Genomic DNA, 12,820 nt, shown 5'->3' on the forward strand with positions numbered 1-12,820 from the left:
TCAACAAAAGCCTAACTACAAAATGTGTAATAATTCATAACATTATACATAACATGTATAATGCTCAATCAAACTTTATTACTGGTCAAAACTTTAGTGGTTTGTGGCCCGCTTGAATTAAATAGACATCTATCATCTTGGTATGGGTTCCATATTAAACAACAACTGCTAAAGTTACATTGTTAATCCCACGCACATCCACAACGAGCAACTTGAGGCAAATCGTAGGACTCAAAATAGCGGCACTGTAGTAAATGAATTCTACGAGGACAAGTACTTTGATTACTATGGGGTTATAACTGATATAAGTAGACCACAATAACTAGGAAATAATTTAGTTTATGTGCTCAAGTGCAAGTAGTTTGATGTAAGCAATTGTAGACAAGGTGTTAGGAATGATAATTGGTTGACCAATGTTAACATGCTACAAACATGGTGCAATAGTGACACATTGGCATTGGTATTTTAAGCAAAACAAGTTTATATGTAGCTGATTCTAAAAATCGTAGCCCATGGCTTGTAATTCAGAAATTGATTATGAGAAATGTATATGATGAGTTAGAGAAACCATTAACCATATCTAATGAAACAAATGCCTTCCAAAAAGAGGTGTCAAGTGATAATCTCCATGTTGTCGAAGTAGATGATGAAGTTGAGAACTTGGTAAGGTCAAACATTTTGCCTGAATGCATAGTATGCGTATTCACATGGTAGAAAATGAACACAATGAAGATGAGGAAGAAGAACAAGAAGGAGGAGAAGAGGAACGTATGGACATAAACAAAAAAGAAGTGTAATTATCTATGCCAGTGAAGCTCCCATTTTGCTGGCATAGTTCGAAACCTATGCTTGCAAAATTCCTAGTTTGGTTGGCAAAGTTCCAAGTCTATGCCATTGAATGAGAAACTTTGCTGGCATAGTTTAAACTTTATAACAACAAGATGAAAATTCGCCAACAGAGTCTACAATAAAATGTGAAATTCACTGGCAAAGTTCAAATTCTATGCCAACAGTTTTCCAAATAAGTTCTCTTAGTTTTTCGAACTATGCCAGTGAATTTCTTATTTCATTGGCAAAAAGTCTACTAGCGAATTTTTCATTGGGAAAGGTTTTGCCAGTGAAATTTAAACTTCTACCAACAAAAGTCGTATTCATTGTAGTGTTATAATTTCATGAGCAAAGGTTTCTTGCAAAAGAATTTTTCTCTTAAGAAACATTTTTCCCAAGGAAATTTTATTCTCCCACGGGAAACCATTTCCAGTGGTAGTTGATCCTCATCAGCGATTTCACATTCCATTTTAGCAACTTGATCTTTGGTGCCTAGTTTCTCAATGATTGTTCTCTTTAATTTTTATGTATTTGTGTGATATTGTATCAAAGTGGAGAGAAGGCGGTGGGGGATAATTATCTTGCTATTGAAAAGGCCTCAACCAACAACATTTATAGTTTTCTATTACAAAAAAAAAAAAAAAAACTTTATACTAATGAATTTCTAATTCATTGTTAATTGTTCACATAAACAAGCAAATTAAAAAAAATATTAGTAAATAGCTATCACGAGAAATATTCCCACTCCTGGGAATATATTTTCACCAATGAATTCTTCAATCTATCGACATCTATCTGTTAGTTGGTCTCTACGCAAGCAAATTTACATTTTTCCAGGGCCTTTGATATTTTTAGGTTGGACTTAATTGGCCTATTAAAATTTTATTAACATTGCAAATGGTCACATAGTGTGGAACCATTTGAATTTAAAGGCAAAGAAGTTCAAGGCTTACATGCCCAACCAGTCGGCCCACGGGTACCCCCATATTTAGGTAACTATTAAATATTTTTTTCGATTATTGCTTCTTTTTACACTTGACTTTGTTGCTAATTTTTATCATGATGTTTTATTTTGTTTGTTTGAAGGGAAATTTTCTGGTTGATTTAAAAAATAACACATATGCATGCAAGGTCAACATGCTTTGAATATGGGGGTTTGCATTTCAATAATTTTGGACTAGTAAACACGATTGTTTCAAGCAAAATGGGAGTTATCCTCAATCAAGGTTGATACCCTGTCAAGGGGCTCCTCTCCAAGATTGAGAGTGGCTTTGTGATAAAATCTTCAAGACTAAGCAGTTCCAAGTAAATAGAATCATAATGTTAAATATAATAATTTTAATTATATGAATTAATACTAAAGTTATGTAAGTTTAAATATAAAGAGTTTTCCAACAAAATACCAAAAACATTAGTAAACAAACAATTTGACAGAGTACGGGTCTCAAGTCCTTCACATGTGTTAGGTTCTGGGGTTGCATGTTTAGAGAACTTATGGTTTGTAAAGAGAAAGTGGAAGAAGAAGAGAAGAGAGAAAGGGAGAGAGGAAGACAGATCAAGCAAGTGAGAATAGAGAAAAACAAGGGTTGAGAGCATGTTCAGTATGCCCTCCCCCTCACCACTTAATTTATAGATTTGAGGGCATAAAAACTCCAATACATGAGTGAAGAAAAAGACTTAAAAAGTTTTACATAATTATATCTCCATGCGACTCATTCTCTAAATTACATAAGATGTCACTTTCTTCTTTAACACTCTCCCTCAAGTTGGTGAGAAAACATCGTAGATTCTCAGCTTAGAATATGTTGCTGAGAGAAATTTTACTGTGATGGCCTTTGTAAAGATATATACTAGTTGATTCTTGGATGGAATGTGTTGTATTGATATCATCCCATCTTGTAACTTTCACGAACAAAATGACAGTTTATCTCGATATGTTTTGTTCTTTCATGAAACACTGGGTCGATTATGATAGAAGACTAACATAACTAAAACACTTTTAACTGAGACTCTTCTACGAGACTCTTCTACGAGACTCCTTTCATGAGACTTTGCTTAAACTCCACCATATTATTTTTGGCTTTGTGAGGCTTCTTTTTGTGAGAGTTATGTAAGTCTCTTTCATACATGCTATTCAACAATATTCTATTTTTTTTCTTTCTTTCATGTCACAATACCTATTGTTTTCATATTGTTTGCACCTCCATACTGAATTTTTTATATTATAAATTATTTATTGACGGAAATATCTTTGAGTCTAATTTCCAATAAAAAATAATTTTTTGGCAATCGGAGTTTTCAAAAAAAAGAAATTGATATTTGAAGCAGCAAAGGTCAAACTACAAGAGAGCTATAAGAACTGACAGAAAGCTTCAAACTCTGAATCATTTTATGCCATCAAGAACAAGAATCTATATATATAATTATAGATTTGTAAGTCTATTTTTTTACTTATAAAACCAATTCTCAATCTGAGTTTTCTAGAGGGAGAAATCAATATTTAAGGAGTCAATGGTAATGTTGGCCAATGAAGAAAGAGTATTCAATTCGGCTAGATTACAGAGCCCAAAATATATCAGACTCTTTCTCTCAAAATAAGTATATTTACTTAAAAGAAAAGTATCAAAGTTTAATTTCTTAAGGAGAAAAATTCATGTCAATCTGATCTGTATGTAAGAAGATATTTGCATATGAGTTGGCAACCATCAAGCTACAAAATGAAGAAAATAAAGAGATCATAACAGATTCACGAACGAAGCTTTTTATGTCAAATTAGGTATCAAATTAAAAAAAAATTAGTCTAGTTTCTTAAAAAACATAAGTATTATGATTCTAATATATATTTTTGGAGATATTGATATCAAAAGTACTAAAGGTCAGTTATACTGAAAATCTCTCATTTTTCCTATTTTCTCTCCTATTATCTCTCCTTGCATTAGTGTGAATTGAGTTTCCTTCTCTCCTAGCATTCTAGTTTTTTAACCAAATTTCTCTTCTAATCAAAGAGTTTTGGTCAGACTTAATCACTTCATGATGTACTCGTTCAAAGTATTCAAAACATTTCTGCTTCAATGTTGTTTTCAAGTTTTGCGTTTTTGTTACTTGGTTGTGTATCTTTTACAGCGTCAACTCCAAAAATTGTGATCACCCACAAAAAGTTATACTTGGTCAAGTTTATTAAGTTCTATTGATATAGTCACCCCTAGTTTTTCAAAAAAAAAAAAAAAGGGTCATATTCTAGATTTTTTTGGAAGTATGAGTGTTGCATATTCATCTCATTCATATTAAAGTTGTTTTCCTCCAGTATTTCTTCAGTTTATCTTTTTGTGTTTTCATCACTTCAAAACAATGCCTAGACCCAATACCTAAAAGATATAGGAGTATGGCTAACATCCTGCTTGAGTCAAGTCTTTTATTCTTCGCTTAAAAGGTGATTTGTGTCTTAGCTACCCATAAAAAAATGAGAAGTCTCTTTATTAAGCTCTGAAATTGGGTTGGTTTTTCGCCTTTAAAATTGAGCAAAGTGTGTTTTAGAGTATGACCATTTTAATTGGAATATGGAGCTTTGTCATACGGCTAGGAATGATTTTTTTCTCCCACATTATGTTTTGTCCAAGTTGGGTCTATATGTCATGTCTATCGCCAGCTTGAGGGGGAGAAGTAGAAGAATAAGTACAAGAAAGAAATATTTTGTTCCACACGTAGTGGTAATTTTTTATGTAACCAAAATATTCAAGAAAGGGGGAGAACAAATTATGAAGATTTAACATCTATGATAAAAAAAAATTAGCCAATGGAGATTGAAGACCAAGATTCATTTTCATTGCATGCTAAAACTATAAACTCCAGCTTGAGGGGGAGTGTTGAATAGCAAATATAGAAGAGTCTTACATGACTTTCACAGTATGAAGTTTCACAAAGCCAAAATTAATATGGTCTCACAAGAAGAGGTCTGACAAAAGAGTCTCGGTTAAAGGTGTTTTAGTTATGTTAGTCTTTTATTTATGTTCAGTTGTTCAATTATTCTAAGACTTATCTTTTAGTATTTTACTTCGGGTGTAACTGGGATAAGGGTAGTTTAATTAGAATAAGATTCTACTTGTTTCCTCTATTATAAATAGAGACTCATTATACTCAAATTACATCAAGACAATAAAGTTTTTCACTATTCCAAAAATTCAACATTCATATTCATTTCTCAACTCTCTTTGGGCAATAGCTTTGCATATTTATCATTGAGTTTATCATTCTCTTTCTCTAGTTCTTCTAATTTTGAGGAAGTCTATCACAGAAGCTTTTGAGACTCAATCTCTTTTTCTAACTTAGGGAGTTTCACACCAAGTTCATTACTTTCTTGTGTTTTCCTTTTCAATACAATCATTGACTCATCTAGAAAGGATAATAATGTTTCTAAGTTGGGTTTCTCATCACCTCACTATTTATCTCACCATCTCCATATGAATAAAATTGGCTGCCTACACAATGCCTTATGTTTCCCACAACAGCAAATCCAATTTGTCAACTTCCATTTCTCAACTACAACAACATCTCTCAAATTCTTTGTGGTGAAAACGGTCTTTACCACTAAAGGTTTGACCCAAATTACAAAGATTACTTGCTTACAATGAAGCCCAATGTACACAATTTGCCTCCCAATAGGCTACTTTCATGATCTAAGCTCAACAAATAGGCACATTGATCCTTAGTAGCTAAATATTATCAATAACATAAAATAGTCCCTAGAAACTTGATTTTAAAGTTAAGACAACACATATAGTTTTCAATGACTTGATTTGAATAAATATGCAGCTCAAGATGACTTGCTTTAAAAACGTGTGCTCAACGTAGATCTGGGATTGGTTTTTCCAAGTAGGAGAATGCACACAAAACAACTAAATGTTACATTTGATTTCAAAATATATCCCGCGAGAAGTAATTTGAACTTATACATATGATTTTAAAGTATTCTAGCTTTAGCTCAATGTACTCTACCAAGTATAATCAATCTATTTTAAAGTATGAACATATAAATACTTGGATTTGAAATATTATCCCCAAATTTTATTTTACTTTGTTGCAAAACCCCCCTTTCAAATGCCCTAATAAATAAGCATATAAATATGTAAGATATTTTGATAATATAGATTTTGAATGGTAATTAAACGCACAATTACTCACAATATAATCGCTAGATCAAATATGATGTTAAAAACACGTGGTATACATTCAACAAACTGATTCTAAGTATTCAATCAAGATTTAAAAGATTGACACTAAAATACTTAGTTTAATGAAGAAAATTTTCAAATTTGATTTTACTTCAAGGCTTGGAGGAGACTAAAACTTCTGAAAACAAGTATGAGGACTCGAGAGACTTGGTTTTCACTATGGGGAGAGTGAGTATTTGTTTGGGTTAAATTACATGATTCCCAATGTTCAAAAATCTAGTAGCTATGAATGGATAAACTTATTTTTGGTATTTAGTAAAAATAGGTCAAAATTCAAATATTAATGAATAATTTGATTTTTATATTGAACATGTTGGTAGGTAATTTACAAAAATCTAGTATTCAGAAAATTTGAATTTGTGCAGCAAGGGTACAAATCTTCTCCCCAGGATTCGGATCTATTCCTTCAAATGATAAGATTTTGTAGTCAAATCCACCCTTCGGTTCGACTCTTTAGACTCTTGCTTCTATTAAAGGTCAAATCCATCATTTGTGCCAAAACTTTATTTTATTAGGGTTCTCATCCTTTTTGTTATTTTTCACCCATATGGGGTCAAATCCACCCATAGGTTCAACTCCTATGGTGTGCGTTTATGGTACAAGTTTCGAATCAACTTTTAATCCCAAAAGTTTATGTAACTAGGGTTCGCATCATTTTTATTTTCTTTGCTGGTGTGGCGATTCACATCCTGTCACTTGGGTTTGAATCCTCCCATGGGTTCAAATCCACTCATAGGCGCCAACTTCTTTTCTTCCTTTTCTACTATATGTATGACTCCTTCTATCTTTTCACTTCAATTGATTTTCCCCTCCACATGGCCTAGTTGTTAAGTTTACGGGTCTAGATAAGCTAAGTTTCCTAGTCTGAATAGAAGAACTGAGAAAGATATGTTTCATAGTTTAAATAGTAGAAGCACAGAGAGAGTTTCATTCCAAATCATGGCTAGGGGTATGCAAACTCTAAAGCTTCTATCTTGTACCCACTCCACTCCTTTGGCACGATCCTAGAGCTTCAACTCTTTTTTCCTCCCTTGCTCTTCATGAAGCCTAGCCTTGGTACTTGTGCAATTCATCTCCTTCCCAAGCATGGAGTTTGAGGTCTTAGACTTATGCAAAAAAAAATTCTTAACCTTCAATAGTTGTCTAGATATAAAAGCTGTATAGAAGTATTATTTAAATATTTCTATGGGTTTAATATTTGGTGGACCAATTGAAATGAAAAGCAACTTGTAGGTCATTTCTTCTAAATATTTTCACAAAGTAACAAGCTTCTTGACCATCCAATTAGTACTTCATCCATCCCTAGAGACTATAAGATAATAAAATGATAGAAAATTCATTTTCACTTTGACTAATTTTCGCATTAAAAATCTTTCCAAGTAGAAAAAAAAGTCTTTTTGACCCATTTTCTGTGTTCATGTTACCTTCTCGTATTTTTTATATTATTACTTATTGGAGTAATAGGAAACTCATTTTTTTATTATTTCTAGTATTTTTTGGGATAAAAGAAATCATAAATAAAAATTTTCTCATCGTCTAAAACTAACACAAACACGAGAAAATTTTAATGAACAAAAAAATTTCTATTTGCACTTTTTACATATGATTAATTTCATATTGTGACAAATGCACCCTTAAAACAAAACCAGTGACAATGTATTATGGTCCTGGGGTTAAGTACATATGTCTTCCGTTCCTAACAGGCCGATCTTTTGGATAGTATTGGCTAGGTGCTTAACATTTGGTATCAGAGCTGGCGCTACGTCCCGAGTTTGACTCCCGCACGGGGCGTCTGTGTGTGTTAATCTCGGCAGCCATGGTCGTTGGCTCGTAAGGGTGGGTGTACTGTTATGGTCCTGGGGTTAAGTACCTATGCCTCCGCTCCTAATAGGCTGGTCTTTTGGGTAGTATTAGCTAGGTGTTTAACACAATGGCCATCATGCATGTAACTCAAGTTTGGTTTCTAATTATTCAACTCATGAATAGATGTTTAGATAAGCAAGTCCATTAACACAAGTTTGGTTTCTAATTATTCAACTCATGAATAGATGTTTAGATAAGCAAGTCCATTAACAAGTTTATGACTTCTATGATGGTATTTACTGAAGTCACTGACAATAAATACTCGAAGCACCAAAATTTTATGTAGACAATCCTTCTTTCTTCTCTAATTTTGGACCCCAAGGCACGAGTTCCAATTACATTATTTGGGATTAAGAAAAAAAATATGCGCTGTAATAGTAATATCCTGAAGATTTTGCCTGATTAAAGCCAAATTCTAACAAGAGCTGTTCCTGTCAAAGCATTAATGAAACTCTAGACTGCTCGAAGCGTAAAACTTCGTTACCCAGAAGCTCTGCAGACCTATTTCAGTTGAAGCAGGTTACGAGTTCAGAGGATTCCGGCACTCAATAAACGTCTCTGGTTTCCATACGAAAACAAATCCGACAGAAAAAAGTTACTGCAGATTTATTGATCCCTGAACAGGGTCAAATTCATTAGGAGCAGGTACGTGAAAGCGTCTCGATAGGCTTTTACGAACCGTACCTGGACCACCACTGTAAATTACTTCAGCCCAGAACGATCTCCAACAACATTCACCAGAACCCGAGCACGAAGACGAACACCTCCCATCTAATTCACCGTTGACACACATTAATTCAAAAATTGATTTCCAACAGATAAGACTGCAGCGCTGCAGCTGCGCTTGTTTGGAGTGGACGCACAGATTAACAAAATCGCCGTTCGTCAATCTAGCGTACGTACGACAGCCTGGGAGAAAAAAGAAACTGTTTGCAGGGAGCGACTGAGCAGGACCGTGGTGGTCCCTCGAGGTCCCCCCCCTTCCCTCTCCACAGAGGGAATGGACGTTTCCGTCACGGAACAGTGACCTGAGATGAGGAGTTCCCAGAGAAGAAGAGCCTTCCCCTCCCCCATTTCCCTCTCCGAGCTGTACCGAATCTGGGAGAAAACAAAGAGAAAATTCTCGAGGGGTTAATAGGATCTTGCTGAAAGGTGTCGCACCGACGTGGTTGGGAGAAGGGAGGGAGTGGTCGCCATCGGGAAGGCGGAGGCGCAGAGGGGGAGAGACAGAGAAGGAAAAGAGAGGGAGTGAGATGTGGTATCTGAGTTCAGGTGGGGTGCACTTTGAGGGGATGCAGCAGCCATGTGCTGCTTTCTTCTTAAATCCAACGCAAACGACATCTCTGGCCGCTACGTTCCCGCCTTGGTCCTATAAAAGTGGATAATATGTTTCACTATTCTCCCCACTCATCTCTTTAACTACATAAATGCCCCTCCACTTATAAAAACATAAATAACAATTTAGTAATTTTCTAATAGGGTCTCTTTATATGCCTTAATTTCAAATCTAGTTATTTAAATATCGATTTTTCTAATATCTTTCCGAAAAAATAACCGAGCCATACGATATCTATATAGAGGGTAGCATTAGAAGGGAGGGTGGGTGCCACTTCCCCTTTCGGGCCAACCGCCAATAATGACGAAAGTGAGGGGGGAGCCCTACTTTGGCTACAATAATTTATTTTTTTATTTTAGAGTGTAACAACATAAATACACTAGATCTTGATTATTTTTTTTTATAAAATTCAATATTTAAATGTTTCATTTTGAAATATGACATTAAGTGCTAATTTTGACAAAAGGAAATTAAGGACCTATGTCTATAAAACTTTTGTGCACCCAATTTCAATTTAACTGACAAATTTTATTCATTTTTATTTTACATTTATTTATTATCTCATGCACTTATATTGATGTTAATTTGAAATATTTTAAATTTTTATCAAATATTAATGGTAAAATATAGATAATGGTATTATTGTAAATATACTGAGATGACATTCTTGTGAGAAAAATAATTTTTTTTAGAAAAAAAAATTTTTTGAGTGCAACTAAGGTTAGTTTGATTGGTCCAACCTCCTTTCCCTAACTAGAAAATTATTCAAAATAATAAAATGAGCCTAGGGTTCTTGTTGCATCTCAACCACAACTCTCCATCTATATTGGCTTCCACATTAAGGAAATATGATAGTCTTATTTGGTTTCATGTTAAAAGGTAGCTAGAAAGAACTCAAAAGAAATACAATCGAAAGAGGCGGTTTCATGCATTCATTTAAGACCCACAACTCAGGAAATATTCAGGGCCAGGCCAACAGAAATAGTTGAATTGGCGTAGTGTGACGAACTTAAGTATAGAATAATGACTCAAACATGTTCTAAGTCGAGGTCTTTTCCATGTTGACAAGTTTTACACAAAAGCATACTAGTACGAAATGCTTGGGGCCTCGACGACGAAAATGTTGGCTAGTGACATGGTTACCCTATTTATTAATCATATAATAAGGTTGATAATAATGGAAAATTTTATGTGACAAATATATAAAAAAAACTGAAGAATCATGATGAATATCTTTTTTAAAAAAAAATATTACATGTTGCTTGTTGTTTTTGAGTTTGATAGTTTTCACTAAACTAAAGAGCTCATATTTGATAGGAACAATGGCATTGGTCTCATTCAAATAAACTGCTTTGGAACATTTACATGACAAATGGATCTTATTAGCCCTTTTTTGTGTGATTGAAAGAGATATTTCACATGCTACCATATCTCACCCTAAACTGCTGATAGAATTTATTATCACAAAGAAGCATTGAGCCACTAAATTTGATGAAGCTCAGAGCTTTTCATTTTCTAGTCATGGAAATAATGAAAATCCAGACAGTAGCAAGATCTATAAAATCTGCAATCTGGGTTTGGTGACATCCGCTTTAAAGGAGCCGTTTATGAGTTATATTTTCAGATATTAACCTGAATCTTTGGCTGGAATTCGTTCTGGTTCAACTCCAACAGACAAAAAAGCATGTAACCAGAAAGACAAACAGTGGGCACGGAACCATGGTGTTCTCACTGTGCGCTCATGGTAAAAGCTTCACTTTCCTGCTTCATCGTGTAACCAAACAAACCAGATTTCATTACTATGAAGATACGCAGTGTAGTGATATTTCTCCTTTTCTGATCTTCTGCACAAGTTGGTTTCTCTCTGAAGTTTCTCGAAGATGAATTCTGGTTATTAATAATGAGGAAAACAGGAAAAAAAAAAAAAAAGATAAAAGAGTATTTCAGCCCTCGCATTTCAGTCGCCTCCATTGAAGAACAGAAGTGGTCGTCTCTCTGTTTTTCTTTTCTTCCTCGGAGAATAAAACAGGGATGAAGGGCATTTTGGTAGTTTGAACGGCGAAGGATATCAAATCTTTTCCTAACACCAAAAACATAGTCCCCACGGAATGCAGAACCAGAAAACCGCGAGCTCTAACAAATGTGTAAAAGAAAACGACATTGAACTGCAAGCTGTATTCTCCTTCGGCACTCCTTTTCCCCTAATCCCACTCTTACTAGTACACGCTCTCTTCAGTGCTTAATTTCTCTCATGGCGGACGCTAGCTTACAAGTGAAAGAATCAGACAATGCGGGTTCATCTCATTGCACTAGTCTGTGGGTTGCAAGTGGTTGATATAAACTTGCACAGAAGGAATCAAGCAAAGAAATCCACACTCACAGTATAGATTAGAAGACCAGACTAAAAAAAACCCATACTCACGTATAGATAAGGAAACCAGATTAACTAATTTTGTTCCCCAGTCGCAGCTCTAAATCCAGATCTTCAACTACAGCTTGGGCGTTGTTGCTGGCGTAGTTATTGTCTTCATCATCACCATGGCTGATTAGTACTTTGTGTTCAATAGTCTGCAGAGTAAGTGAAGGTGAACATGGCGACATGTACCCTTTGGCAGGATGATAAGGCGAGACGGAGAGAAGAGTAGAAGGAGGAGAATCCAGGGAACCATGGAAGGAAGGCATAGGAGGAAGAAAACCATGCGTGGCGTTTGGAAAGGGGTAGAGAAGGCACAGACCGCCATTGGCGACAAGCTCCTGAGCTGGGAAGAGGAGGGCCGATGAGGAGGCGGCAGAGGAAGAAGAAGCGTCGGAGCTAGGGGGAGACTGCTTGAGACGAGCTCGGTCGCGGCGGTGAACGTTCATGTGGCCACCCAGCGCCTGCGCTGATCTGAATTCGCGCCTGCAGAAGGTGCAAGTGTAAGACCGTGGAGGCCATGTCGTGCCCATGATGCTCCCCGTGTCTTCCGCAAAGGCTCGGACCTCCCATGAGTCGTCCTCCTCCGGCGCCCGCCTCGTGGTCCACATCCAAGTCCCCGGAATGGAGCTAGGGTTTGCGTTTTGTTGAGCCAGTTTCTGCAGTTGGGTTAAAGACATGAGACCGAGCTCCGCAGTCATGAAGATGAAAGAGGTGGTCGCTTCTGCACTGCTAGTAGCATCTAGGAAGACGAGGGCAGGACGAATGGTGTTTGAACTTGGCCTCGCATACGATTAAATAGCAGCAAAAGGGCTGATTTCTTTGTTGCCGGAAGTGCCAAAAAAACCCTAGCACCGATTATATCACCGAAATCTTCTTTAAATGATTGGAATTTAGTAAACCGCATGAGAGGCCCCAGTATTATAATAAACAGACCACGACTCACGCAACTGGTCTGGGTTCTGTTCCATGGAAAGAAGACGACATCTGACCTTGGCTTGAACGCCCGCTCCTCCCATTTACCTCTTCCAAATTACCCAACTTCTCACGCCTTTCCCTTCTTTTGATCCTGCTTCTCGAGCTGTATTTTTCTCCTCTGATGCTGCAGACAACGACGTCAAGCAAGTGCTTTCCTGCAACTGAAAGCACACA

The 12,820-nt window shown here is 35.9% G+C and overlaps 1 protein-coding gene across 1 annotated transcript; it reads right to left on the reverse strand.

Annotated features, from left to right (window-relative positions):
• Positions 1-11,446: 11,446 nt before the first annotated feature.
• Positions 11,447-12,440, reverse strand: LOC137935539 (transcriptional regulator SUPERMAN-like). The gene has a single exon (XM_068780190.1). The coding sequence runs from the start codon at positions 12,367-12,369 to the stop codon at positions 11,698-11,700; it is 672 nt and encodes a 223-aa protein (XP_068636291.1). The 5' UTR covers positions 12,370-12,440; the 3' UTR covers positions 11,447-11,697.
• Positions 12,441-12,820: the final 380 nt, after the last annotated feature.

Source organism: Aristolochia californica, unplaced genomic scaffold (genome assembly GCF_029961685.1).
Source record: "Aristolochia californica isolate CCGP_79_NKW_82.1479 unplaced genomic scaffold, dmAriCali1.0.hap1 SCAF_6, whole genome shotgun sequence".
NCBI lineage: Eukaryota > Viridiplantae > Streptophyta > Magnoliopsida > Piperales > Aristolochiaceae > Aristolochia > Aristolochia californica.